Source organism: Carcharodon carcharias, chromosome 34 (genome assembly GCF_017639515.1).
Source record: "Carcharodon carcharias isolate sCarCar2 chromosome 34, sCarCar2.pri, whole genome shotgun sequence".
Lineage (NCBI taxonomy): Eukaryota > Metazoa > Chordata > Chondrichthyes > Lamniformes > Lamnidae > Carcharodon > Carcharodon carcharias.
The window spans coordinates 17,760,335-17,788,103 of record NC_054500.1 but is presented as its reverse complement, the minus strand read 5'-3'; the positions used below and the strand labels follow the sequence as shown (position 1 = coordinate 17,788,103).

Below are 27,769 nucleotides of genomic sequence, written 5' to 3'. Positions count from 1 at the left end.
GAATGATGTGTGGCTTGGAGGGGAACTTGCAGGTGGTGGTGTTCCCTTGCTGCCCTGAACTCCTAGGAGGCCAGGGTCACAGGTTTGAAGAAGCCTTGGTGAGTTGCTGCAGTGCATCTTGTAGATGGTACACTCTGCTGCTACTGTGCGTCAGTAGTGGAGGGAGTGAATGTTAAAGGTGGTGGATGGAGTACTGATCAAACAGGCTGTTTTGTCCTGGATGGTGTCGAGCTTCTTGAGTGTTGTGGGAGCTGCACTCATCCAGGCGAGTGGAGAGTATTCCATCACACTCCTGGTTTGTAGATGGTGGCCAGGTTTTGGTGAGTCACTTGCCACAGAATCCCCAGCCTCTGACCAGCTCTGGTCACCACGCTATTTATATGGCTGGTCCTGTTTCTGGTCAATGGTAACCCCAGGATGTTGATAGTTCACATCAATTCGAGCTGCATTAGGCCAAGGGGAAGAACCATAAACATTCTCAAATCAGACTGGAATTTCCTGATCAATTGTTATCCAGTAACTTATGCTGGGGAAAGTGCGTAGACAGAGATGAGGGAGGGGAACAGTGATGCAACCAACCTGCGGAAGGGGTTCAGCCGATGCAAGCAGCACATTTTCCGGTTTGAGGTCACAGTGCACGATGTTCTTGAAGTGCAGGTGACGAAGCGCCACAAGAATCTGCGGAAACAAAATTTTTTTTAAAAAAGTGTCGTCGATCGCGGGCCTTTGACTTACTCAGGGAGGTGCTGGTTTCGCACCCCCTGCATCGTGGGCAGCCGGCTTCAGCACATCACACTCCCCCATTCCAACATCCACCGGACAATAGGACAACGACGGCATCTCCCCCCTGTTGTGCAGCCGGTTGCACAAGCCTCAGCCGTGGCAAGCCACCCCAGGTTGAGGCTCTGCAATTAGAGTCTCTAGGCTAGGGGTGGGGGGGTAAATTCAAATGGGGTGCCCGTTTCTGATCGCCATCGCCCCGCTGACAAGTGGGGCATGTGTGAATGGGATTGGCCTAGACTGAAAAAAGCCACACTCAGATCCTTCGGGAGAAGGCGGGGGAGAAAATGAATTCCATTTCGTACATTTTAAGATTTGTTATTCCTGCGGTAGATTGGTGCTGTGTCTAAATCCCTCCTGGCCTCACCCCTTCCTATCTCTGTGACCTCCTACAACCTCCGAGATCTCTGCACTCCTCCAATCCTGGCCTCTTGCACGCGTCGGATTTTAAGACCCTCGCCCTAAGCCCTCAACTCTGGAATTCCCTCCCTAAAGCTCTCTCTCCTCCTTGCTCCTAAAGATTATGCCAATGACACTTGATGAATTAAGGTAGGAGGCAGCTGGCATAAAGCATAAACCATCGCCATAGAACTTCACAGCCCAACTGGTGCATGTGAATAGTGCCATTTTAATGTAAGTTGGTTGTAAAATCAAACTTGCAATACAACCAAATTTCCCCCAGGCAGCGATGTAGAGCTACAATCCACAGGTCTCAGCAGCACCATCTGCTGGGATAAAGCAATACTGCAACTTAATGCAATTGTAAATCATTCTGCCTGAATTCCATAAAATCCTCAATCTGGAAAATGCATATTCCTGAAATAGGGCTCAGGAAATACACAGTGGACAAAAGCCAGTTACCTGTGTGATCATGAATTTGGTGATTCGCTCTGGCAGACGTCCTCTCTCGCTGGATAGAATCATCTCCAGCATGTCACCATGGAGTTTCTCCATGACGACAAAGACCTTCTCGGGCGTCTCAAACATGCATTCCAGGTTGACCACTCCAGGGTGACGCAGGCCCTGCGCAACAGGCAGAAGAACGAGGGAGGAGACCAGAAACGGAAAAAGGGCACATGTTAACCTGTGGTAAATATGGCATTTAAATTGAGTAATGTACAGCCAACAGGCAACTAAACAGGCCGTCCCTCTCACTGACCCGTGCTCCATGTAGAGACCTACCTCACCCTGTCAGCAGGACCTTCTCGTCCTTTCTGCCTCGTGTGCTTATCTAATGTCCCCTTAGTTTGTTTTATTCATTCATTCATTGGATGTGGGTGTCACTGGCCAGGCCAACATCCCCAGTAGCCCTTAACTGACCCAGAAAGCCACTCAGATCAAGAGTCAACCACAGCGCTATTGGTCTGGAATCACATGTAGGCCAGACTGCGGAAGGACAGCAGATTTCCTTCTATTAGCGAACCAGATACATTTTTACGACAATCAGTCAACGTTGTCGTATTCACCATTACTGAGACTATCTTTATGTTCCAGATTTATTAATTGAATTTAATATTCCATCAGCTGCCGTGGTGGGATTTGAACCCATCGGCCCAGAACATTAGCCTGAGGTCTCTGGATTACTAGCCCAGTGACATTAACATTGCACCACCCTCTCCCCCCTAAATCTATCTATGCTGTTCTACTCAGTAAGAAATTTCACATTCTAATCACTCTCCGGGGTTAAAAAAAAGTCTTTCCCAAATTCCTTATCAGATTTATTACCGACGATCGTATTTTTACGGCCCAGAGTTTCGCATATCCCCATAAAGCGGCCCACTTTCTTTTTGCCTGAAACACTTGCATAATTTTGAAGTCCAGTCTAAGGCTCCCTCGATTTTCAGCCTGTTGAATCATTCCTGAGTAGGTACCGCCTTTATTTCGGGACCACCTGTTCTGCTAATCCTCTGGGAGCTTGCATCAGGCCACTGGCAATGGCAGTAAAAACTGCCCACAGAAAGAGAAGACTTTGCTTTCCACAGTCAAACCAAAGTGCATTATAGACAATGTAATATATCAACTTGTGTACAATGTGATAATGACTAAATCATTAGATTTCAGCAATTGGATAAATATTGACCAGAAAACTGAGAAGAATCCCCCTCGAAAAAGAGTTTTTTAAATTATTTGTTTATTGGATGTGGGGGTCGCTGGCAGCATTTATTCCCCATCCATAATTGCCCCTGTTCAGAGGGCATTTAAGAGTCAACATTGCTGTGGGTCTGGAGTAAGGACAGCAGATTTCCAGATGGGTTTATGCGACAATAGGGAACGGTTTCATGATCTTTCCCGGACAGCAAGTTTTCCAGGAGAACATTAGGCACACTAAACGAGTCATTACTGTTAAACATCTCAAGGTGCTTCATAGTAGCGTTAGCAAACGAAATAGACAGCGAGCCATGTAAGGAGATACTGAAGTCTCAAGTTTTGAGTTGTTCTGCCAAAACATCAGCCAGTTAACAGGGCTTATATTCGTGTTTAGCGTTGGGAGCTTTGCTTTAACATCATTTGGCACTGGGCCTAATGCAGCATCGCGCGATCAGGTCAGCACTGTTTTCGAGCAACCTCTCCTGCTCCCTGACCCTCCCGGTCACTGCCGACCTTCCCCCTCGCCACCTCTCCGGCTCGCAGCTCACCCCTGCAGCTCGACTCGCGAGCCATCGCTCAGAGGAGGGTCAACAAGTGGGAAGATTGGGGAGTGGGAGCTAAGTAGAAATAATCAGCATTTTTCTTTGAATCTTTTAAAATGAAATAAATTATGAATTTAGCAATGTTAAGTATTTCAGCTCACAATGTTGTGCTCTTCTGACGAGAAAGGTCCTACAGTTTTTACATTGGCTGTAATGGAAAATCTGATTTGCTTGATAGATAGGTTCTTGATTGGTAAGGGGATCAAAGGTTACGGGGAGAATGGGGTTGAGAAACTTATCAGCCATGATTGAATGGCGGAGCAGACTCGATGGGCCGAATGGCCTAATTTCTGCTCCTATGTCTTATGGTCCAAGTTGCACTTTTCAGGAATACAACTACAACATTAAGTGAGTGTTGTGATATGAGTTCTTTAGATATCTCAGTGATGAGATCTTGAGACTTGTATATTTAAACATGAACCCTTTATTGTTAATCTCTTAACTATTTACAGATCCCAGGTTACTGTAATGAATGGTGCTGTAACCTCCATGCAGGCTGGATCTAGAGTGTTCTCTCTAGACTGTGTTCTCAGTCTGTTACCATGTGACTCTATACATCATACCATGGGCGGTGCTATTCTCCACATTAACCTTTGCTCTGCTGAGCACCTTTACGTTACAATGGCATGCAGGCAAATCATACAACAGCGAGGAATTACTGCATTGGGACAGAAGAGCTGGGTTTAGAAGGAATGTCATCAAGGAGGAGAGGGAGGCAAAGAGATTTAAAGAGGTAATCCCAGAGTTTAGGGTATAGGCTTAAGGCACGGCCACCAATGGTGAAGCAACTTAAATGGTAGATGTGGAGGAAGCCGGTGTAGGTCAGTGAGCACAAGTAGTGATGTGTGAAGGGGACTTGGCATGAGTTAGGATACTGGCGTCAGCATATTGGACAAACTCCGGTTTACAGAGGGTGGGAGATGGGAGGGGGGGTGCCAGGAATAGTCAAGTCTAGAGATAACAACGGCAATGGATACGGGTTTCAGCAATAATCACACTGGAGGGAGCCTAGATGATGCACTCAGGTGCTGAGAGATTACCGCCCCCCCCCACTTCGTCCCCAGCAATACAGGTGATAGGGACACACTGAAAGGAACAACTCCTTCCTAAACCAGAGCTCACCTGAAGGATGGCCACCTCATTCCGTAGCTGGCTCTCCTGTTTGGTTGGGAACCGCAGCTTGTCAATCACCTTGATAGCCACATCCCGCCCTGTTTCTCTGTGTTTCCCTGGAAACAAAGAGCAGGGATGTCAGTGTATAGAATCACACAGCACAATAGGCGGCTCTTCAGCCAACTGCATCAGTGCCGACTCTTTTGACGCCTCTGGCCAAATAAATTGAATTGCATCAAGTCTATAGCACAGAAACAGGCCATTCAGCCCAATTATGCTCTACATCCCTGTAAGCTTTTCCTTCTCAAGTATTATTGTTGAAGAGAGAGTCATACTGCTGAAGCTTTTCATCTTGCACTCAAACAGGACAAACACAAGAACACCAAACTTCAAACAATCAAAACAATTTATACTACAAGAGAAAAGAAGTGCTAATTGGTTGGCAGTTCGACCTTGATTGGCTGATGTGTTGCCATGGAGAAAGCAATGGGGAACTATAGGCTCCCCAAGCTCCCGGGGAATTTTAAAAAGACGCAGGCTTGAACATATTCCTTTTGTTTGCAGTGAATGGATCTGTATGTGTGAATGTGTGTCACCTTTAGCAAGAATAAATGAGCCACATTACGAGCTTGACTGATTATCTTAAATTGGTTGTTGGTGTAGCTATTAGCGGACTCAGGATTGTTCAGCAAGTGCTGTCCAATCACAGAATCACATCTAATGGTAGACATTTTGTTTTGGGTTTTGCAAGCGCGGGCTGGTTGACTACGGTCTGTATTCCGTCTATCGTGAACAACTGGAGGAACACGCTGTTTGATTTGATCAGTCAATCGCTGGGGCATACAGCTTATGTGCTAAGCATGGCAGCAGCACTGAAATTCATTCACGCCTTGTTCAATTGTATTGCTCAATTTTTCAGGTATTTATCCAATTTCCTTGTGGAAGTTGCTATTGAATTGGTTTCCACCATCTGGACACAGGGCACGCAGAGCAGCTAAAACAGGCTCAGACTGCACCACATATCCTCCCACCAACACATACATCATCCTCCAGCAACATTCCCCCTCAATTTACCCCCATCTCTTGGAATCTGTTAAGAGTGGTCTCAAACCTCATGTTACTTAATCACTGCCTGGCAGTCCAAACCATTAGTTGCCCTCGCAAAGTTCCCTGGGCATAGACCCATGCACCCTGTCTCCTGCTGTGGTTTCTTATAACATGTCATCCCGATCCCCACAAGTCCACCAGTTCTCACCCTCCTCTCCCAAAAGGGCACCGACTCCTTGTTGGGGTTCAAGTTTTACAAGTCCACCTTCAACCCCCATTAACCCCCTCACCCAATCCTTGTGCACAGGACCAACTAGTGATATACGACAGGATATTCCACCGCTGCGTGCATCACGGACAGTCCTAACCCTGTTTTGGGAACAGGAGGCCAGCCCCTCGAGTCTGTTCTCCCATTCAACTGGTGATGGTCAAATTGCTCGACTCCATTTATCCACCTTTGCTCCACACCCAACTTTGCCCTCACCCAGTGTCAATCGCAGTCTTAAACTCCAATCCCTCGCCCGTCGTTGCAGAGGACTCCAGATACTGATCAAGGGACTCTGGCTGGTTTTACTATTCCCAAATGCAAGGGGCGTAACTGTGGTCAACTGAAGAGGCTGAGATCTTCGCACTAAGGGTGGTAGGAATCTGAAACTATGACCCCAAAAAGCTGTTGAGGCTGAAGGTCAATTGAAATTGTGGAGAAAGATTTTAGACTCTTGTTAGGCATGGGATATAGAATGATGGTGTGCATATGGGAGTTAAGGTGCAGATCAGGCCTTTACCTGACCAATGTTCATGAAACAACCAGACCGGAACAGATGGCAATAGATTAATGTTGGCGCTCAGACCAACACTCGCCCTCAATCTGAGTCTCTGGGCCGACTAATCCCAGACACCCAACAGGCTGGTAAGTAAAAGATAGTCTCACCTCCATAAACTATGCCAAACTGTCCTGATCCAAGTACCTCATCTGCAAAGATCTGATAGACGGTAGCAATGTCCTAGAGAGAGAAAAATAGAGTGAGAGAGACTGTAGTCAGAATGCAAGTATCTCTGAGAGAGGGGGCTGGGAGACACCAATCAGTGCACAAAATTCTCCCTGTAGGACAGGGATTGAGAAAGATTCCTCTTTGGTATTCCAATGCGGGTATAGCACAGGGTTAGATACAGAGTAAAGTTCCCTCTACACTGTCCCCATCAAACACTCCCAGGGCAGGTACCGCACGGGGTTAGATCCAGAGTAAAGCTCTCTCTACACTGTCTCCATCAAACACTCCCAGGGCAGGTACAGCATGGGACTGGATACAGAATAAAGCTTCCTCTACACTGTCCCCATCAAACACTCCCAGGATAGGTACAGCACAGGGTTAGATACAGAGTAAAGCTCCCTCTACACTGTCCCCATCAAACACTCCCAGGACAGGTACAGCACGGGGTTAGATACAGAGTAAAGCTCCCTCTACACTGTCCCCATCAAACACTCTCAGGACAGGTACAGCACGGGGTTAGATACAGAGTAAAGTTCCCTCTACACTGTCATCATCAAACACTCCCAGGACAGGTACAGCATGGGGTTAGATACAGAGTAAAGCTCCCTCTACACTGACCCCATCAAACACTCCCAGGACAGGTACAGCACGGGTTAGATACAGAGTAAAGCTCCCTCTACACTGTCCCCATCAAACACTCCCAGGACAGGTACAGCACGGGGTTAGATACAGAGTAAAGCTCCCTCTGCATTGTCCCCATCAAACACTCCCAGGACAGGTACAGCACTGGGTTAGATACAGAGTAAAGCTCCCTCTACACTGTCCCCATCAAACACTCCCAGGACAGGTACAGCACGGGGTTAGATACAGAGTAAAGCTCCCTCTACACTGACCCATTATTCCACATTAGACCAAACCCATAATGAAGATCCTCTTATTGCCAGCCACCAGTGAGACTGAAGCGATTGTCACGTTGTGAACAAGTCTGTGCTCTTGCTGACTGCACCATGGCTTAGTATCGCCGAAGCCACCCAGCACTCACCACGTTCTCCAAGATTTGACTGTTGGCCACTGAGAAATTAACAGATGCCTGTCCTGCAAAGTGAAGGAAAAAAAAACAAGGCAAATCAGAAATAGACAGAGCAGCAACTTCTCTTACTGGGTAAAAAGGCATTGCTCATCACAGCCGGTTAGATCCCAGACTCTCACCCTACTCTGTGTCCAGTCAGTCAGTTTCAGCCACGGCGTACCATTCAGTTGCAGGGAAGGGGGTAAACTACAGTCAGTCTTAGTACTTAAGACACTGGACAGGACTAACAAGCTTTTTATTCCTGACTGACAGTCTGGCGGTAGTAGAAACAGTGCACCTGTGTGGAAGTGGGTGATGCCCTCTAGTGTTGAATAGCCTGCCAGAACTTCACTGTTCGTCCAGGAAGAAATGGCCACTTGGGTGAGCTACTGGAAGGCAGCAGGTGTCACCGCAGCCATCTTAGCACGGTTAAGGGGGCTGGGGGATTAGGGGGCAGCGACTGAACTGGGTCACTGGGAATCGAATGCGCAGGATTGAATCAGGGATCCATTTGCTGGGGTGGGATGGGTGGGGGGTGCGGGGAAGTGGTGAAGAGAAAAAAAAAAAAGAGAGCTGTAAAAAAGGTTAAGCCATAAAAATCGATCCTCATTACAGGCCAAGGTGGCTGCACCTGTGCCTCCAAGTCAGAAGGTCGAGGGGCCAAGTCCCATGCCAGATATTTGAGCCCATAATCTAGGCTGACACACCCAGGTGCAGTGATTGAGGGAGTGCTGCACTGTCGGAGGTGCCTTCCTTCGGATACAAATGTTAAACCTGCCTGCCCCCTCGGGTTAAAGACCCCACTGCTACTATTGGAAGGAGCAGTATCCCTCGGGCAGTATCAATAAAAGCAACCTATCTGATCATGATCACGTGGATGTGTTTGTGGTACAGATTTTTTATTCATTCAGGGGATGTGGGTGTCGCTGGCTGGGCCAGCATTTATTCACACCCCTAGTTGCCCCTTGAGAAGGTGGGGGTGAGCTGCCTTCTTGAACCACTGCAGTCCATGTGGTGTAAGTACACCCACAGTGCTGTTAGGGAGGGAGTTCCAGGATTTTGACTCAGTGACAGTGAAGGAATGGCCGATATATTTCCAAATCAGGATGGTGAGTGGCTTGGAGGGGAACTTCCAGGTGGTGGTGTTCCCATGTGTCTGCTGCCCTTGTCCTTCTAGATGGTAGCAGTCATGGGTTTGGAAGGTGCTGTTCAAGGAGCCTTGATGAGTTGCTGCAGTGCATCTTGTAGATGGTACACACACTGCTGCTACCGTGTGTCAGTGATGGAGGGAGTGAGTGTTTGTGTGCTTTATAAGTAATTGCCAGCATCACAAACATGTAATTATGAAACTATAGATTTTAAGGACAACTGGATTAAAGATATAATTTTGCCTTCAAACCTTAAAATTGAGTTTAAAAGCCCTTTCCTAAATGGAAGTGTGGACAAACATCTTTCTGTGTTTGTTCAAACCTTATCAAACTCTCTAGAGCTGGCTATGAAAAGTCATTAAAAGAGTCCTCCAGAAAAGTCCATGAATCTTCTAGAAGGTGTGAAAATCCTTTGCCTTCTGAGAAAACAGGAGACAGGAAGGGACTTCAAAAGGACCTGAACGTAATTAACTTCTTTGCCTGGTGGAACAATGGCTCATTTGAAATTAACATAGCGGCCATTTTGCTTTAGTTGTAACAAAGACAGCCTGTGAAAGCCATTTTGTGCCAAACCCACAGGAAGAACTCTTGAGAAACATTATCAGAGAGGGCTCTCAGCCAAGGGAGAACAAAGAAGAGGGTACAGTTTTAATAAACAAACCTTTATCTTGTTTGAGACTAAGCTTTGTTGCTGGTTATTTTTAAAGCGAATCACTCGCAAATTAAATAGGGGGGCACCCCCCACACACACATTCCCCACACCCCACTACCCATCCCCCCCCCCCACGCGCATATCCCACTCCCCCGTGTGCATACCCGCCCCCACACCACCCCACCTACGTGCACACACCCCACTCCCCCGCGTGCACACTTAGCTCACAGACCACTTTGAGGAAATGCCTTTTACATGGGTCGTAATGCCTGCATTACACTTCAGGTTATTCTGAATCTGTGAAAGGTGCTAGGCAAATGCAAGTCTTTCAGTTTTTAGTGGAAAGGCTGGATAGGCTCAGTGGTGCCACCTACCTGATGTATAGCTGAATTGCTGGTGGTCCCTTATAACTCAGAGCAGCGACGTGGTGCCCAGAAGGCTGACCGACAGCCTCAAATATCAACTTGCGAGTACCCCCCCCAGCCCTGTGCCCTTTAGATTGTGGGTAGGTGGGCTGCGGGGAGGAAGTGAGAGAAGCAGAGCGAGGGCTGAATGAGAACGATTTTTTAGGCCATTAACTAACCCAAATCTGGTAACTTTCCCATACTTGGAGAAACTGGAGAAGTTGGGACTGGTCATTCTACTCATTCCTGGGATGAGGGGCTTATTTTATGAAGAAAGATTGAACAGGTTGACCATAAGACATAGGGGCAGAAATTAGGCCATTCGGCCCATCGAGTCTGCTCCGCCATTCAATCATGGCTGATAAGTTTCTCAACCCCATTCTCCCGCCTTCTCCCCGTAACCTTTGAACCCCTTACCAATTATGCCTTGGAGTTTAGAAGAACGAGAGGTGACCTTATTGAAACAAAGAAGATCCTGAGGGGACTTGATAAGGTGGATACCCGGAGGATGTTTCCTCTTGTGGGAAAGACTAGAACTTGGGGACGTAGTTTTAAGAATAAGAGGTCTCCCTTTTAAGATAGAGATGAAGAGAATTTTCTTCTCCAAGGATCATTAGTCTGTGGAATTCTCTTCCCCAGAAAAGTAGTGGAGGCTGCGTCCTTAAATTGATTCAAGGCTGAGTTAGATAGGTTTTTGACAGACGAGGGAGTCAAGGGTTATGGGGGGAGGGGCAGATGACAAAGCAGGGCTGAGACCACAACCAGATCAGCAGACAGGAAGAGGTGGGGGGGGGAAAAAACCAAGGTTTGAATGGCAGAGCAGGCTCAAGGGCCAAATGGCCTACTCCTGCTCCTAAGTCCTACATTCCCATGTTCTCCTTAGAGTAGAGAAGGTCAAAGGTGTTCAAAGTTCTGCAGGGCTTGACAAAATAACTATGGAGAGATGGTTTCTCCTGGCAAGAGGGTCAGTATCCAGAGGACACAGGGTCAAGATCATTGGCTTGAGGATCAGAGTGGAACTCGAGATTTTCTTGTGTGTTGTGATCTGTAATGTGCTGCCTGATAGGGGCTGTGGAAGCAGATTCAATAGTAACTTTCAAAAAGCAACTGGATAAATGCTTGAAGGAGAAAATATTTGCAGAGTTCTGGAAAAAATAAAGGGTGGGAGTGGGACTAATTGGATAGCTCTTTCAGAGTGCTAGCACAGTCACGATAAGCCAAATGTCCTCCTTCGTGCTATAATATTCTGCCATTCTAACAATGATCTTTGGAGCAAGGTACCAGGGGATCTATCCAAGTGGTCCAGAGAGTGTCAGCACCTTCAGGAGTTAATGACAGAACTGCAACAACTTATATTTATATAGCACCTTTAACATAATGAAACGTCCTAAGGCGCTTCACAGGAGCATTATTAAATGCATAATGCCAAGCCACATAAGGAGATATGAGGCCAGATGACCCAAAGCTTTGTCAAAGAGGTAGGTTTTAAGGAGCGTCTTAAAGGAGAAATGCGAGGGAGAGAGCTGGATAGGTTTAGGGAGGGAGTTCCAGAGCTTGGGGCCCAGGCAGCAGAAGGCACGGCTGCCAATGGTGGAATGATTAAAATCAGGGATGCACAAGAGGCCAGAATTAGAGCATCGCAGAGATCGGAGGGTTGTTGAGCTGGGGGAGATGAGATAGGGAGCTAGCGAGGCTGTGGAGGGAGTTGGAAACAACGATGAGAATTTTAAAATAAAGATGCCACTTGACTGGGAGCCAGTGTAGGTCAGCGAGCACAGGGGGTGATAGGGAAACAGGACTTGGTGCGAGTTTTGGACCTCGAGTTGAGAGGGTGGGAGAGCAGCCAGGAGTGCGCCAGAATGTCTAGAGGTAACAACGGGATAGGCGAGGGTTTCAGCAGCAGATGAGCTGAGACAGGAGTGAAGCCGGGCGATGTTACGGAGATGGAATTAGGTGGTCTCAGCGATGGTGTGAATGAGAGGTCAGAAGTTCCTCTCGATCAAATGCGACACCAAGGTTGTGAACAGCCTGGCTCAACCTGAGACCACTGCCAGGGAGAGGGATGGGGTCGGGAGCTGGGGAACAGAGTTTGGAGAGGGGATTGAAAATAATGGCTTCGGTTTGCCCCAACGTTTAATTGGGAGAGAAAGATTTGGTCAGGTGAACAGCTCTTACTGCGCGGTGTCTGTTCCTGGGCGTTGACCGTATCCTGGAAGATGACCGGTTTCAAGGCTTGCCGGATGGCATTCTCCCACGCCTTGTCCTCCTCAGCACCCACCACGACACTCAGCCCACCGGCGTTTGCTGCCGGGCACGAGGGGCTGGAAGGGCTCTCGCCGACGAAGTACACCACGCTGCCTGTTCGGATCTCAAAACAGTGAGGGTTCCCACCCTGGGGAACAGAAGCAAAGTTCCGGGCGAGCTCCACACCCAAGATCTCGGACAGCGGGATTTCCTGAGCAGACAGGAAGAGGTGGGGAGGAAAAAAACAACAAGGTTTAGAAACATTATCTTTCTCGCCTCCCAGTCCGTATCCCAGGCCAAACGGAGCTTGAGACTGGGAGTGTGTGGAGCAGACTGATTAAAGCTCCCTCTACACTGTCCCCATCAAACATTCCCAGGACAGGTACAGCATTGGGTTAGATACAGAGTAAAGCTCCCTCTACACTGTCCCAACAAATGGCCCAATCCCAACCACAGAACAATGGCCTCTAGTGCATCAATGTGACACATTCCATTCCTCACACCAGACACTGTCATTCCTCTCAATATTTTTTTTTTAAATTATTTGTTTTTGGGATGTAGGCATCACTGGCAAGGCCTGTCATTCCTAGGTGCCATTAAGGAGGTGGTGGTGAGTCACCTCCTTGAACCGCTGCAGTCTGTAGTGTAGATACACCCACAGCATTGTTATGGAAGGAGTTCCAGGATTTTGACCCAGCGACAGTGATGGAATGGTTGATGTACCGCCCAAATCAGGATAGTGAGAGACTTGGAGGGGTACTTGCAACGGTGAGATTCCCATGCACCTGCTGCCTGTGTCCCATGGGGTGGTAGAGGTCGCAGGTTTGGAAGGTGGTGTTGAAGGAGCCTCGGTGAGCTGCTGCAGTGTGCACTGCTGTCACTGTGCGTCGGAGGTGAAGGGAGTGAATACTTGAGGCAGTGGATGGGGTGCCAAGTCAGCCAGTGTTGTCGAGCTTCTTGAGTGTAGCTGGAGCTGCACTCATCCAGGCGAGCGGAGGGCATTCCATCACACTGCCGACTTGTGCCTTGTAGAGGGTGAACAGGCTTTGGGAAGCTGGGCTGCAGAATATCCAGCCTCTGTCCACCAAGGAACACCCTACCCATTAGGCATCCAGGGTTATCTGGAACTGAACAGGAATAATTTCAACTGCTGCAGATGGGGCAGCCAATCCAATAACTTGTCATTCATCAATGCCCTGGAGCAGAGGCGCTCACCTTGCTGAGGGATCAGGAGATCCAGTGCCCTGACAAAGTCAACTAAAAAGATCAGCCCTGTTCTTCCCCTAGTTCCTATCCCAGGGCATGTTTGTGGACTGGGCAGTACTGACTTGAAATGGGGACTCAGAGAGGAGGCCATTCAGCCCCTTCAGCCTGTTTTGCCATTCAACATCATGGCAGATCTGCACCTCAGCTCCATCCTTGGCCAATGCCTCCCATGATAGAGGGATGGTGGGCTCATCAATGCAGGTACAAAGGCCACCAAGGACTGTGGAATCTGTCAATGCATTCAGAAGAGAAGGAACACTTAGAATTGAAAGGGGTGGGGGGGGTGGGGTGGTGTGGGGACTGGCGTGGGAAGAAACTGCATTCAGTCAGAGCTCCTTATTTTCCAGGATCTCATTTTCCAAATTATATCCAGCCTGAAAGTTCATCCACCTTGTACACTGTTCCCCTCCCTTAAATGTCGCTCAAATGTTCCAATTCTCAATCATGTTAAGACTTTGGGACCATCCACCCACATGAAGGCTGGAATCAGACCGACTGCCACTTCCGAATAGACTTTACCTTGTAATACTTGTTTCCTGTGTCATTGTGAAAGAGAGTGATGCACTTGCAGTCCAGCCTCCAGTAATGCCTCTTCCGCTGCGGGGAGGGAGAAGAGAAGATAACACCTGATCACTAAGCACAGCCAGTCGGAATGAGCAATAAAGGAGCAAACATGGTGGGAGGAGGCTAGTGTGGAGCAAACAGGATAACTAATTAGGAATGAACACAGAGGGATGGATCCACCAGAATTCCATCCAATGGGAAGGGGTTAGATCCACCAGAATTCCATCCAATGGGAAGGGGTTGGATCCACTGGCATTCCATCTGGAGTCAATTCAATTGCAGTCAATGAGCAACTGCATCCACAGGGTTTGAACGAGAAGGGATGGGTGCATTGGAATAAGAGCAGAGCCAGTGCATTGGAACACTGCCAACCGAGGGGAAGCCCCCAGCTTATGAAGATGCTCACGCTCAAGGTTCAAGTGAGATCCCAGGAATTACAGGGGCAGGTGGTGAGTTGGATCCAAAATTGGCTCAGTGGCAAGAAACGAAGGATAAATGACCAATGGATGTTTTTGTGAGTGGAAAGTGGTTTCCAGTGGTGTTCCACAGGGCTCAGAGTCGGATCCCTTGCTGTTTGTTGTATATTTCAATCATTTGGTCTTAAAGGTGGGTAGCACAATTGGGAAATTTGCAGATGACACAAAAATTGGCTGTGTAGTTGACAGTGAAGAGGATAGCTGTTGTCTCCAGAATGATATCATTGGTTTAGTTGAGTGGGCGGGAAAGTGGCAAATGGAATTCAATCCGGAGAAGAGGAAGATATTGCATTTGGGGAAAGCAAACAAAACAAGGGAATACTCAATAAATGGGAGGATATTGAGAGGGGTTGAGGACCTTGGAGTGCACGCCCACAGGTCCCTGAAGGTGGCAGGACAGGTGGATAAGGTGGTAAAGAAAGCATATGGAACACTTTCCTTCATTGGGCGAGGTATTGAATACAAAAACAGGGGTGTAATGATGGAACTGTATAAAACGCTGGTTAGGCCACAGCTGGAATTTTGTGTACCCTTCTGGTCACCACATTACAGGGAGGACATAATTGCTCTGAAGACAGTACAGAAAAGACTTACAAGAATGCTGCCAGGGCTTGAAAATTGCAGCTATAGGGAGAGATCGGATCGGCTGGGGTTGTTTTCATTAGAGCAGAGGAGGCTGAGGGGTGACCTAATTGAGGAGCCTAGATAGAGTAGGCAGGAAAGACTTGTTTCCTCTAGACGAGGGGTCAGTTACCAGGGGGCATAGATTTAAGGTGATTGGTAGAAGGATTAGAGGGGACATGAGGAAAAACTTTTCCATCTGGAGGGTGGTGGGTGTCTGGAATCCACTGCCTGACTATGTGGTTGAGGCTGAAACACTCAACTCATTACAAAAAGGCACCTGGATCTGCATCTGTAGTGCTGTAAGCTGCAAGGCTACAGACCAGGGGCTGGAAAGTGGGATTAAAAATGAGCGGCTAGTTTCTTTTTCTCTTTTTACGGCCAGCGCAGACACGATGGGCTGAATGGCCACTGACTCAACGTTTCTTTGGTTCTCTGGTCTGTGCTGCCCTCGTCATTCTCCACATAACAGGGATGGGATCGAAAATGTCAATGGCGAGGAAGCATGTTTGTGGCACAAGCTCAGGGGGAGTGAAATGAAATTCCTGTAACGATGGAAGGTTGGGGGAGCGAGTGGGGAAGTGATTGATACTTATTTTCTTTACCAAAGCATCTCGGTTACTGTAGTGAACCACCCAGCCCTCCTTCAGAGTCGTGCTGAGTTTCCGTTTGGTCTGTTTGACAGATTGCACCACACGCATCAGAGGGATGTTACTGGCCATGGGGTCACTGCAAGAGAAGACGATATGGAGATAAGAGACTTCAGATTCCTTCCAACACCCAGAAAAAAAAAGGCTGACCACACTCATTTTTAAAGCAGAAATGTGGACAATTCTGTTGAGACCACAATGGGTCACCCATCTCAAGTAACCCTGAGACCATCTTCTCAAGCAAGGAATGTTGTTTCGCAGCTGGCTGACTTGCTAAGCCAGTTCAGAAGGCAATTAAGAGACACAGTACAAGGCACACGTCAGGAGTGTGATGGAGCAGCTCCAACGACACTCAAGCAGCTCAACACTATCCAGGACAAAGCAGCCCCGCTTGATTGGCACCACGTCCACAAACATTCACTCCCTCCACCATCGACGCACAGTTGCAGCAGTGTGTGTACCATCTACAAGATGCACTGCAGCAACTCACCAAGGCTCCTTAGACAGCACCTTGCAAACCCATGACCAGTACCATCTAAAAAAGGACAAGGGTAGCAAATAGATGGGGAATACCACCACCTGCAAGTTCCCCTCCAAGCCGCTCATCATCTTGACTAGGAAATATATCGGCCGTTCCTTTCACTGTCGCTGGGTCAAAATCCTGGAACTCCCTCCCTAACGGCACCGTGGGTGTACCCACGCCACATATCCTGCAGTTCAAGAAGGCGGCTCACCACCATCTTCACAGGGGCAACCAGGGATGGGCAATATATGCTGGCCCAGCCAGCGAAGCCCACATCCCATGAATGAATAAAAAAAGTTGCTGAGTGCGAGATCAGATGGGGCGACAAGAAACATGTTGGTTTGTTGCAGCGATCCAACAGCTCTCATGGCCTTTTCTCCAGGGCCTATCCACAGATTTTACAGGTTTACTGAATGCAATTTCCTACAGTGGGATTCAACTCTCAACTTCTGGGTCACAAGGCCAAGCCCCTACAATCCTACAGATTCCATCCTTCGGCTGTGACTCAGCAGGTTACACTCTTGCCTCTGAATCACAAGGTTCGGGGTTCAACTCCCACACCAGGGCTCGGGCACAGCAGTCGAGGCTAACAATCCAGTGCAGTACTGAGGGAGTGCTGCACAGTCGGAGGTGTCACATTTTGCATGACATGCTAAATGGAGGCCCTGTTTGCGTGTCTGGGTGGGTGAATGCAGAAGATCCCATGGCACTATTCTGAAGAGCAGGGGAGTTCCCCCCACCCCCAAGTGCCCTGGCCAATATTTATCCCTCAATCAACATCGCAAATACAGGTTATCTGGTCATTTTGACGCCGCTGTTTGTGGGATCTTGCTGTCCACAAATTGGCTGCCGCATTTCCTACATCACAACAGTGGCTACACTTTAAAAAGTACTTCATTGGCTGTAGAGTGCTTTGGGACATCGGATATGACTAAAGGCGCTATACAAATTCAACCCTCCTCCACTCGCCCCATCCTAAAATGATCGGCCAGGTTACCTCATCATTCTGCTGGGACTGTCATCGTCTCCGGGGAAACCGTTCTCCGAGTTGATGCCAGGGTTTGTGGGAGAATCGTCAAAGTCTTCCATTGCCAGGGTCTTGTCTCCGTCTCCATAGTCACTCACGTCCTCCATGCTTACATCCACATCGAGACCCGGACTCATCAAATCTGAAAGGGATGGAGGTTCAAACCCCACACGTCTCCAAATCAGGATAACATTTTCTTTCTCTTTTTAAATTAAAAATTCTTAACCGTATAAAATAATCCCATGTGAAACGACAACCACCTCAGTCTGAGCGGGCTGGGGCTCTTTGTGAGAAGACTAAGAGATGACCTGGTACAAGCCTTTAAGATCCTGGGGGAGGGGGGAAGGGGATGGATAGGACAAAGATGATATTTCCACATCTGGCGAAGTCCTGAGTTAAGGTCCATAAATATAAAACACCGTCACTAATAAATCCAATAAGGAATTCAGGAGAAAATTCTTTTCCCAGGAAATGGTGAGAATGTGGAACTCGTTACCACAAGAAGTGGCTGAGGTGAATGGGGTAGATGCACTTATGGGGAAGTTAGCTAAACACATGAGAGAGAAAGGAAGATAAGGATATGTTGATGGGGTGAGAGGAAGTGAGGGTGTGAGGAAGCTAATGTAGAACATAACGACTGGTATAGACTGTTTGGGTGGAACCTGTTTTTATGCTATAAATTCCTTGTAATCTCTTGGCTTCATTTTCCGCTCAATGAGCTTTAAAGGATTTACTCACTAATCTGTCTATTTATTCCTAAGCAGCAGCAGCTATCGAAACCATGATTCCAACAAGCCCATTTCTCTCTTCAGTAAACGTAGTCAATTAGATTAGGAAAAGAAAATTAAGGAATGGTCGAGAGAGTCTACGGGTGTAAAATAGAGGCAAAATTACTGCAATAAAAATACATTGAGATGATATTATGGGAAAATTCCAGGAAAGAGCTGAGAGTCCACTGGGCCTATTGGTCTATTCTCAATCATCCCATCCATCACATCAGCTTGACTTGGTCGGGTCAGAAGGCCATGGGTTCTATCGCCACTCTCGCACACACAAATCTCAGCCAACACTCCCAGTGCGGTATCAAGGGAGTGCTGCACCGCCAGAAGTGCAGATGCAAACCAAGGCAAATGTAGTGTGACATTTCCAACAGCGCACACACCCCCTCCATCCCACCCCAAAGAAGAGCTGCAAGATGCCTCCACCCAGCAGTTATCCCTCAAACAACATCAAAAAGGAAAACAGACTTTCTGCATTTATATACATGAACACCAGACATTTCAAAGCACTTTACAGCTAACAAAGTCCTTTTTGAAGTGTAGTCAGTGTTGTAATGTAGGAAATGTGGCAGCTAATATGCGCACAGCAAGATGCCACAAACAGCAATGTGATAATGCCCCAATTATCTGTGTTTTTGTGATGTGGATTGAGGGATAAATACTGGCCAGGACACCAAGGAGAACTGCTCTGCTCTTCTTCGAAATAATGCCATGGGATCTTTTACATCCACCCAAACAGGCAGATGGAGCCTCAGTTTAACGTCTCATCTGAAAGACGGCACCTCCGACAGTGCAGCACTCCCTCAGTGCTGCATGGAAAGTGTCAGTGTAGATTTTTGTGCTCAAGTCCTGGACTGGGAAAACCTGGAGCCTGAGAGGTGAGAGTGCTACCAACGGAGCCATGACTGATACTTACAACCAGGGCAAATATCTGTCATTTGCCTCATTGCTGTTCATGGGATCTTGCTGTGTACAAATTGCTGCTGCATTTATCGAAGTAACGAGGGGACATAAGTTCAAGGTGAGGGGCAGGAGGTTTTGGGCGGGTGGGGGGGTGGGGGGAATGTGAGGAAAAACTTTTTTACCCAGCGGGTGGTGACGGTCTGGAATGTGCTGCCTGGGAGGGTGGTGGAGGCGGGTTGTCTCACATCCTTTAAAATGTACCTGGATGAGCACTTGGCACCGTCATAACATTCAAGGCTACGGGCCAAGTGCTGGTAAATGGGGTTAGGTAGGTAGGTCAGGTGTTTCTCACGTGTTGGTGCAGACTCGATGGGTCGAAGGGCCTCTTCTGCACTCCGTGATTCTGTGATACACTTTAAAATTGTTCATTGGGCTTGAAGCACCTTGGAATGCGGCCATGAAAGACGCAGTATGAATGAATTCAATTTTTGGTCCCTTATGTACAATCCTTTCATTATTCATCTAAGGCAGAACAAAGAGGGGACTGTACATACCAAGGAGCAGCAGCACCCCCCACCTCCAATAACATTAAACAGATGTTAGAAGGCCAGCAGGCACCATTGCCTCTTAAGTTTCCCTCCAGTTCCTAGAGCATCCAGACTTGGGAATAAATCACCATTCCTTCCTTGTCACAGGGTCAAAACCCCGGAGCTCCCTATTTGCAGTAAAGTGGGGGAGCCTTCACCACACGGACTGCAGTACCTTCAGGAAGGAAGCTCACCACCACCTTCTCAAAGACAACTAGGGAGGGTCAATAAACGCTGGCCCAGCCAACGAATCTCCTATCCCACGAGTGTATATATATATTAAAAAAAAAAGCACACAGACAGGAGAACGGTCACTCCTCACCTCCATTGAGGACCGATTCCCCCAAGCAGTCGTTGGGCACTTTCTCAAGACATCGCTTGTGGCAGTTGAATTTGCAGTCTAAGAAAGTCAAAATGGGGAGGAGAAGGAACACACACACACACAACTTTATAAAACAGCTCACCAAAGGAGACAATATTTAAATTTCATTGCAGAAACACAAACTCAACTTTTGGATGGTCTATGCATTACAATGTTTCAGAGTTGGCATTTTTTGCTCATCACACAGCATACCCCGCCCCCCTCCAAGACTTTGTTCTACCCTCCTACCCCCTCCAAGACTTTGCTCGACCCTCCTCCCCCTCCCCAAGGATTTGCTCTACCCTCCTCCCCTTCTCCAAGGCTTTGCTCTAGCCCCCTCCCCCTCTCCAAGGATTTGCTCTACACCCCTCCCCTTCTCCAAGATTTTCTCTACCCCCCCCTCCCTCGCCAAGACATTCTTCTACTCTCCTCTCCCTTCCCAGGGCATGCTTCTACCTTCCTCTCACTCCCCCTCCCTCCCCAAGTCTTTCCCCTCATCCTGCTATCTCTTCCCACCCTCCTACCTCCGCAGTCTTTCCTCGCGTGCACAGTGATGAAACATGGGAGGTCAAACCCAAACATGAACCGATTTTAGACTGATCGAGTCTTGCAGCCGCCAATCGTACGCTGACCTTTGCACTGAAGCCCCTGTCGGAAGAGCCCCTTCAGCAGTTTTTTGCAGTACTGGCAGACGGTGGGCCGGGTGTATGAGTGCACAGCGAACGTGTGGGGGACTTTGACCTTCGACAGGAAGATTTTGTCCAGCTCAATCGGCCGTCCAGTGTAGGTGCCCAAGTTCAAACGCTTTTCCTTCAGAGACAATGTTTCTGCCAAGATCTTCTGTACTTGGAGAAAACCAGAAGGGGTTGAGGGTCAGGAAACATGAGCGAGAGGGCCGGCGCAAGCGAGCGAGAGGGCCGGCGCAAGCGAGCGAGAGGGCCGGCGCAAGCGAGCGAGAGGGCGGGTGAGAACAATTGGGAGGAGAAAAAAAAAGGCCAAACATTTTAAGATCTAATAGTCACCTTGAAAATGTGGCCAAGGAAGCTCTCCTGATGTCCTGGCCAACATTCATCCCTCTACCAACATCAAAAGTACCACTAACTAGTCATTTGCCTGAATCATTTAACAGACCATGGTGTGTGCAAACTGGCTGATACTTTCCCTGTGGCAACCCTCAAACGAACCCATCTACTGTGATGTACTTTGAGACGTTCTGTGGATGTCATGGTGCTCCGGCCCAATAACTTGTCGACACTCAGGCAAAGTTTGAGAAGTCAGCCAGATGCTGCAACACTTGTAAGGGTGGGTGTCTGAAAGGGGAGGAAACCGATTATCTGGGCATCCCTCCTGTGGGATCCTGCTGTGTGCAAAAAGTGCCTGTGTTTCCTGACGGTCTTCAAAGAAATTGGTGACAGGAAATGTTTAAGAGAATGGTGTAGCTGCAACGTTAATTACAGTCAAAGGATGTCGGTTGCAAACCCACGAAGAGATCTTTGTTCATGAGTATTTTTCACGTCAATCTCAATTTCATCTCTCAGAGGGTCAATAGTCTGTGGAATTCTCTGCCCCAGAGAGCAGTGGAGGCTGTATCATTGAATATATTCAAGGCTGAGTTGGACAGATTTTTGATCGACAATGGACTCAAAGGTTATGGGGTGGGGGAGAGGCAGGAAAGTGGAGTTAAGGCCACAATCAGATCAGCCATGATCTTATTGAATGGCAGGGTGGGGGTGGTTGAAAAACAGGCTTAAGAGAGCTGAATGGCCGACTCCAATTTTTAGATTTTTATGCTCTTTTAAGGACGCGTGTAATCATGGAAATGAGCTGTATCAGTCTGCTAATCATGACTCTTCTTCAGATGCCCCTCTAACTTCGGTCAACAGCCTTGTTTTGAGTAAAGGATGGGGTATATCCTGAACTCAATGCCCCAAGCAAGTCAGAGGAATTGTCATCTGAAATAAAAACAAAAGCACCTGGAAAAACTCAGCAGGTCTGGCAGCATCTGCGGAGAGGAACACAGTTAACGTTTTGAGTCCTCATGACCCTTCAACAGAATTAAGTAAAAATAGGAAAGGGGTGAAATATAAACTGGTTTGAGGGGGAGGGGGAGGGGTTTGGGACAAGAAGAGCAAGGGAAAGGGCCAGTGATAGGTGGAGATAACCAAAAGATGTCACAGACACAAGGACAAAGAGGTGTTGATGGTGGTGATATTATCTAAGGAATGTGATAATTAAGGGTAGAAAGCAGGATAAACAAGGTACAGATAGCCCTAGTGGGGGTGGGGTGGGGTGGGGGGAAGGAATCTAAAAAGGCTAAAAGGTAGAGATAAAACAATGGATGGAAATACATTTAAAAATAATGGAAATAGGTGGGAAAAGAAAAATCTATATAAATTATTGGAAGAAAAACAAAAAGGAGGGGGAGAAAACGGAAAGGGGGTGGGGATGGAGGAAAGAGTTCATGATCTAAAATTGTTGAACTCAATATTCAGTCCGGAAGGCTGTAAAGTGCCTAGTCGGAAGATGAGGTGCTGTTCCTCCAGTTTGCGTTGAGCTTCACTGGAACAATGCAGCAGGCCAAGGATGGACATGTGGGCATGAGAGCAGGGTGGAGTGTTGAAATGGCAAGCGACAGGGAGGTCTGGGTCATGCTTGCAGACAGACCGAAGGTGTTCCGCAAAGCGGTCACCCAGTCTGCATTTGGCCTCTCCAATGTAGAGGAAACCGCTTTGGGAGCAACAAATGCAGTAGACTAAGTTGAGGGAAGTGCAAGTGAAATGCTGCTTCACTTGAAAAGAATGTTTGGGCCCTTGGACGGTGAGGAGAGGGGAAGTGAAGGGACAGGTGTTGCACCTTCTGTGGTTGCATGGGAAAGTGCCATGGGATGGGGTTGAGGTGTAGGGGGTGATGGAGGAGTGGACCAGGGTGTCTCGGAGGGAATGATCCCTAAGGAATGTTGCTGGGGGGGTGAAGGGAAGATGTGTTTGGTGTTGGCATCATGCTGGAGTTGGCGGAAATGGCGGAGGATGATCCTTTGAAGGCGGAGGCTGGTGGGGTGATAAGTGAGGTTCTGGGAGGGAGAGGAAGGCGTGAGGGTGGATGCGCGGGAGATGGGCTGGACACGGTTGAGGGCCCTGTCAACCACCGTGGGTGGAAAACCTCGGTTAAGGAAGAAGGAGGACATGTCAGAGGAACTGTTTTTGAAAGTGGGATCATCAGAACAGATGCAACGGAGGCGAAGGAACTGAGAGAATGGGTTGGAGTCCCTACAGGAAGCGGAGTGTGAGGAGCTGTAGTCGAGGTAGCTGTGGGAGTCGGTAGGCTTGTAATGGATATTGGTGGACAGTCTATCACCAGAAATTGAGACAGAGAGGTCGATGAAGGGAAGGGAAGTGTCAGAGATGGACCATGTGAAAATGATGGAGGGGTGGAAATTGGAAGCAAAATTAATAAATTTTTCCAGGTCCAGACGAGAGCATGAAGCAGCACCGAAGTAATCATCGATGTACTGGAGAAAGAGTTGTGGGAGGGGGCCGGATTAGGACTGGAACAAGGAATGTTCCACATAACCTATAAAGACAAGGGCATAGTTGGGGCCCATGTGGGTACCCATAGCCACACCTTTTATTTGGAGGAATTGAGAGGAGCTTAAGGAGAAATTGTTCAGTGTGAGAACAAGTTCAGCCAGACGGAGGAGAGTAGTGGTGGATGGGGATTGTTCAGGCCTCTGTTTGAGGAAGAAGCGGAGAGCCATCAGACCATCCTGGTGGGGGATGGAGTTGTAGAGGGATTGGACGTCTATGGTGAAGAGGAAGCGGTTGGGGCCAGGGAACTGGAAATTGTTGATGTGATGTGGGGTGTCAGAGGAATCACGGATGTAGGTGGGAAAGGACTGGACAAGGGGAGAGAGAAGGAAGTCAAGATAGTGAGAAATAAGTTCCGTGGGGCAGGAACAGGCTGACACGATCGGTCTGCCGGGGCAGTTCTGTTTGTGGATTTTGGATAGGAGGTAGAAGCGGGCCGTCCAAGGTTGGGAGACTATCAGGTTGGAAGCTGTGGAAGATCTCCAGAGGAGATGAGGTCAGTGACAGTCCTGGAAACAATGGCTTGATGTTCAGTGGTGGGGTCATGGTCCAGGGAGAGGTAGGAGGAAGTATCTGTGAGTTGAGGGTCAGCCTCTGCGAGGTAGAGGTCAGTACGCCAGACAACAACAGCACCACCCTTGTCAGCGGGTTTGATGACAATGTCAGGGTTGGACCTGAGAGAACAGAGTGCAGTAAGTTCAGAGAGAGACAGGTTAGAATGGGTGAGAAGAGCAGAGAAATTGAGACGACTAACATCACGCCGACAGTTCTCAATGAAAAGATCAAGAGAAGGTAAGAATCTAGAGGTAGGGGTCCAGGCGGAGGGAGAATATGATTACTTCGGTGCTGCTTCATGCTCTCATCAGGACCTGGAAAAATTTATTAATTTTGCTTCCAATTTCCACCCCTCCATCATTTTCACATGGTCCATCTCTGACACTTCCCTTCCATTCCTTGACCTCTCTGTCTCAAATTCTGGTGATAGACTGTCCACCAATATCCATTACAAGCCTACCGACTCCCACAGCTACCTTGACTACAGCTCCTCACACCCCACTTCCTGTAAGGACTCCATCCCATTCTCTCAGTTCCTTCGCCTCCGTCACATCTATTCTGATGATGCCACTTTCAAAAACAATTCCTCTGACATGTCTTCCTTCTTCCTTAACCGAGGTTTTCCACCCTCGGTGGTTGACAGGGTCCTCAACCGTGTCCGGCCCATTTCCCGCACACCCGCCCTCACACCTTCCTGTCCCTCCCAGAAACATGATAGGGTCCCCCTTGTCCTCACTTATCACCCCACCAGCCTCCGCATTCAAAGGATCATCCTCCGCCATTTTCGCCAACTCCAGCATGATGCCACCACCAAACACATCTTCCCTTCACCCCCCCGGCGGCATTCTGTAGGGATCGTTCCCTCTGTGACACCCTGGTCCACTCCTCCATCCCCTCTACTCCTCAACCCCCTCCCACAGCACCTTCCCATGCAACCCCAGAAGATGCAACACCTGCCCCTTTATTTCCCTGCTCCTCACCGTCCAAAGGCCCAAACACTCTTTTCAAGTGAAGCAACATTTCACTTGCACTTCCCTCAACTTAGTCTACTGCATTCGTTGCTCCCAATGTGGTTTCCTCTACATTGGAGAGACCAAACGCAGACTGGGTGACCGCTTTGCAGAACACCTTCGGTCTGTCCGCAAGCATTACCCAGACCTCCTTGTCGCTTGCCATTTTAATACCCCCACCCTGCTCTCATGCCCACATGTCTGTCCTTGGCCTGCTGCAATGTTCCAGTGAAGCTCAACGCAAACTGGAGGAACAGCACCTCATCTTCCGACTAGGCACTTTACAGCCTTCCGGACTGAATATTGAGTTCAACAATTTTAGATCATGAACTCTCTCCTCCATCCCCACCCCCTTTCCGATTTCCCCCCTCCTTTTTGTTTTTTCCAATAATTGATATAGATTTTTCTTTTCCCACCTATTTCCATTATTTTTAAATGTATTTCCATCCATTGTTTTATCTCTACCTTTTAGCCTTTTTAGATTCCTTCCCCCCACCCCACCCCCACTAGGGCTTGTCCTGCTTTCTACCCTTAATTAGCACATTCCTTTCGATAATATCACCACCTTCAACACCTCTTTGTCCTTTTGTCTGTGACATCTTTTGGTTATCTCCACTGGCCCTCTATCCAGCTCTACTTGTCCCACCCCATCCCCTTAAACCAGCTTCTATTTCACCCCTTTCCTATTTTTACTTAGTTCTGTTGAAGAGTCATATGGACTCGAAACATTAACTGTGTTCCTCTCCGCAGATGCTGCCAGACCTGCTGAGTTTTTCCAGGTATTTTTGTTTTTGTTTTTGTTTTAGTTTTGGATTTCCAGCATCCGCAGTTTTTTGCTTTTATCTCTGAGTTGTCATCTGATAATGGCAACCTGCGAAAACCCAACACGAAGCACCTCCTTCTGCTTTCAGAGCGCGTGTTGCCCTTCCACAATGCAAATGTTTCTCTCCCCTACCGCACCTTAGCAAGATCTTTCAAATTACACCAACACAGGCCATCTCTCGCTCTCTTTGTCCCTTTACATAACCCTAAAGCATTTTGCCTTCCTGTCTCTCTTTCCTCCTTCAGGTTCTCTCTCTTGCACTCCACCCCCTCCTCCTTTAAGCGAGGTCTGTCCAGTGAATCCCACAGCACCCCAACGCAAGAGGGTCAAATCTTGCACCCTCCCCTCCCTGTTCCCCACGCCACCCAAAAGGCGGGGGGGGGGGGGATTAAAAAACAGCCACTGTGGAAAACACGTGTTAGTGATCAGTGAACAGTAACAACGTACCACAAGTGCCAATATACCAAAATCCATTGGCATGAGGTTCCCTGGAATATCCTCTGGAACCCTTGCCTGAAAATTTGGAGTTCAAATCAAGTGGCTCTACACTTGATCACCGGAGAACAAGATGCACATTAAACAGGAACAGAGTCGATAGAACGGAAATGGATAAAGTCAGGAATTTACCAATTGACTGTCGCTTGGAGAAGGTGGAAAGTATTCTGTGGCCGATAATCGTGAGTTGATGGAACCGGTGAGTGAGGTGTTGGACAGTCTTCGCTTCCTGGCACCACTGCAGTTATTGGGAATGTTGAATGCGCATCTCTTGTGGTAGTTCAGCCCGCACCCTGTTTCCAAAGTAAAACAAAAAATCGTGTATTACGCAAGGTTCCCTAGTCAACTCCTGCAGGAAACCCTGGTCAAGCGACAACGAAACCAACAACAACAACAACAACAACAACTTGTGTTGGTATAGCACCCTCAACGTCATGAAACTCTCCAAGGCATTTCACAGGAACGATATAAAACTAGATTTGACCCCGAGCCACATAAGGAGATATCGGGTCAGATGATCAAAAGCTTGGTCAAAGTGGTAAATTTTAAGGAGCATCTTTAAAAGGAGGAAAGTGAGGGAGAGAGTTGGAGAGGTTTAGGGAGGGAATTCCAGAGCTTGGAGCCCAAGCAGCTGAAGGCACAGCCGCCAATGGTGGAGCGATTAAAAATGGGGGATGCTCACAGGGCTAGAATTCGTGCAGCGCAGAGATCTTGGAGGTTGTGGGGCTGGAGGAGATTACAGAAATAGGGGGTGGCGGAGGCACTATTTGACCAGGAATAAAAGTAGGTTAGCAAGCACAGAGGTGTAATATTGGTGGACACCAAAACCCTCAGCAATGTACAACATACTAACAGGGTTTTACACCCATTCTAGGCCCACCCAACTCCCGCTGTTGGGTGGATGTTTCAGCTGCCTTGGCCTCAATCTCTTGAATTCCCCTCACTAAAGCCGCCCCCCCTCTTCTCCACCTTCTCAGGAACCCATCTTTTCATAGAATACTCAAGCGCAGGAGGCCATTCAGCCCATGACGCCTGTGCTGGCTCTTTGAAAGAGCGATCAAATTAGTCCCACTCACCCGGTTCTTTGACCTACAAGTGCTTCTCTTGCCAGGTACTTGTCCAATTCCCCTTTTGAAAGTTACTGTTGAACCAGCTTCCACCAACCTCCCAAGCAGTACATTCCAGATCATTAACTCGTGGCGTGAAAATAACTTTTAAAAGAGGGATAAATATTGAAAATCTGAGCAAATCTCATCCAAAACTGGTCACATTTAACAGTGCAGCACTCCCTCAGTACTGACAGTGGGAGCGTCAGCGTAGATTTTGCATAGGAACCTCTGGAGCGGATTAGAGCCGACAGCCTTCTGATCCAGAGGCATTAAAGATTAAGGAGACTCCCTGACCTC

At 48.1% G+C, this 27,769-nt stretch overlaps 1 protein-coding gene across 1 annotated transcript in view; it reads right to left on the bottom strand.

Moving 5' to 3' along the window:
- LOC121272562 (serine/threonine-protein kinase D1-like) overlaps positions 1-27,553 on the bottom strand; it is a 34,307-nt gene extending 6,754 nt beyond the window's left edge. Inside the window, exons 1-13 of the mRNA XM_041179212.1 lie at positions 27,457-27,553; positions 26,496-26,656; positions 20,529-20,736; positions 19,858-19,935; positions 17,237-17,408; positions 15,672-15,795; positions 13,925-14,002; positions 12,071-12,350; positions 7,665-7,717; positions 6,562-6,634; positions 4,593-4,699; positions 1,642-1,803; positions 580-678 (exon numbers count right to left, since the gene is read on the bottom strand). Of these exons, the coding sequence (XP_041035146.1) occupies positions 580-678; positions 1,642-1,803; positions 4,593-4,699; positions 6,562-6,634; positions 7,665-7,717; positions 12,071-12,350; positions 13,925-14,002; positions 15,672-15,795; positions 17,237-17,408; positions 19,858-19,935; positions 20,529-20,736; positions 26,496-26,656; positions 27,457-27,553 (1,692 nt within the window). The remainder of the gene's footprint in view (positions 1-579; positions 679-1,641; positions 1,804-4,592; positions 4,700-6,561; positions 6,635-7,664; positions 7,718-12,070; positions 12,351-13,924; positions 14,003-15,671; positions 15,796-17,236; positions 17,409-19,857; positions 19,936-20,528; positions 20,737-26,495; positions 26,657-27,456) is intronic.
- Positions 27,554-27,769: the final 216 nt, after the last annotated feature.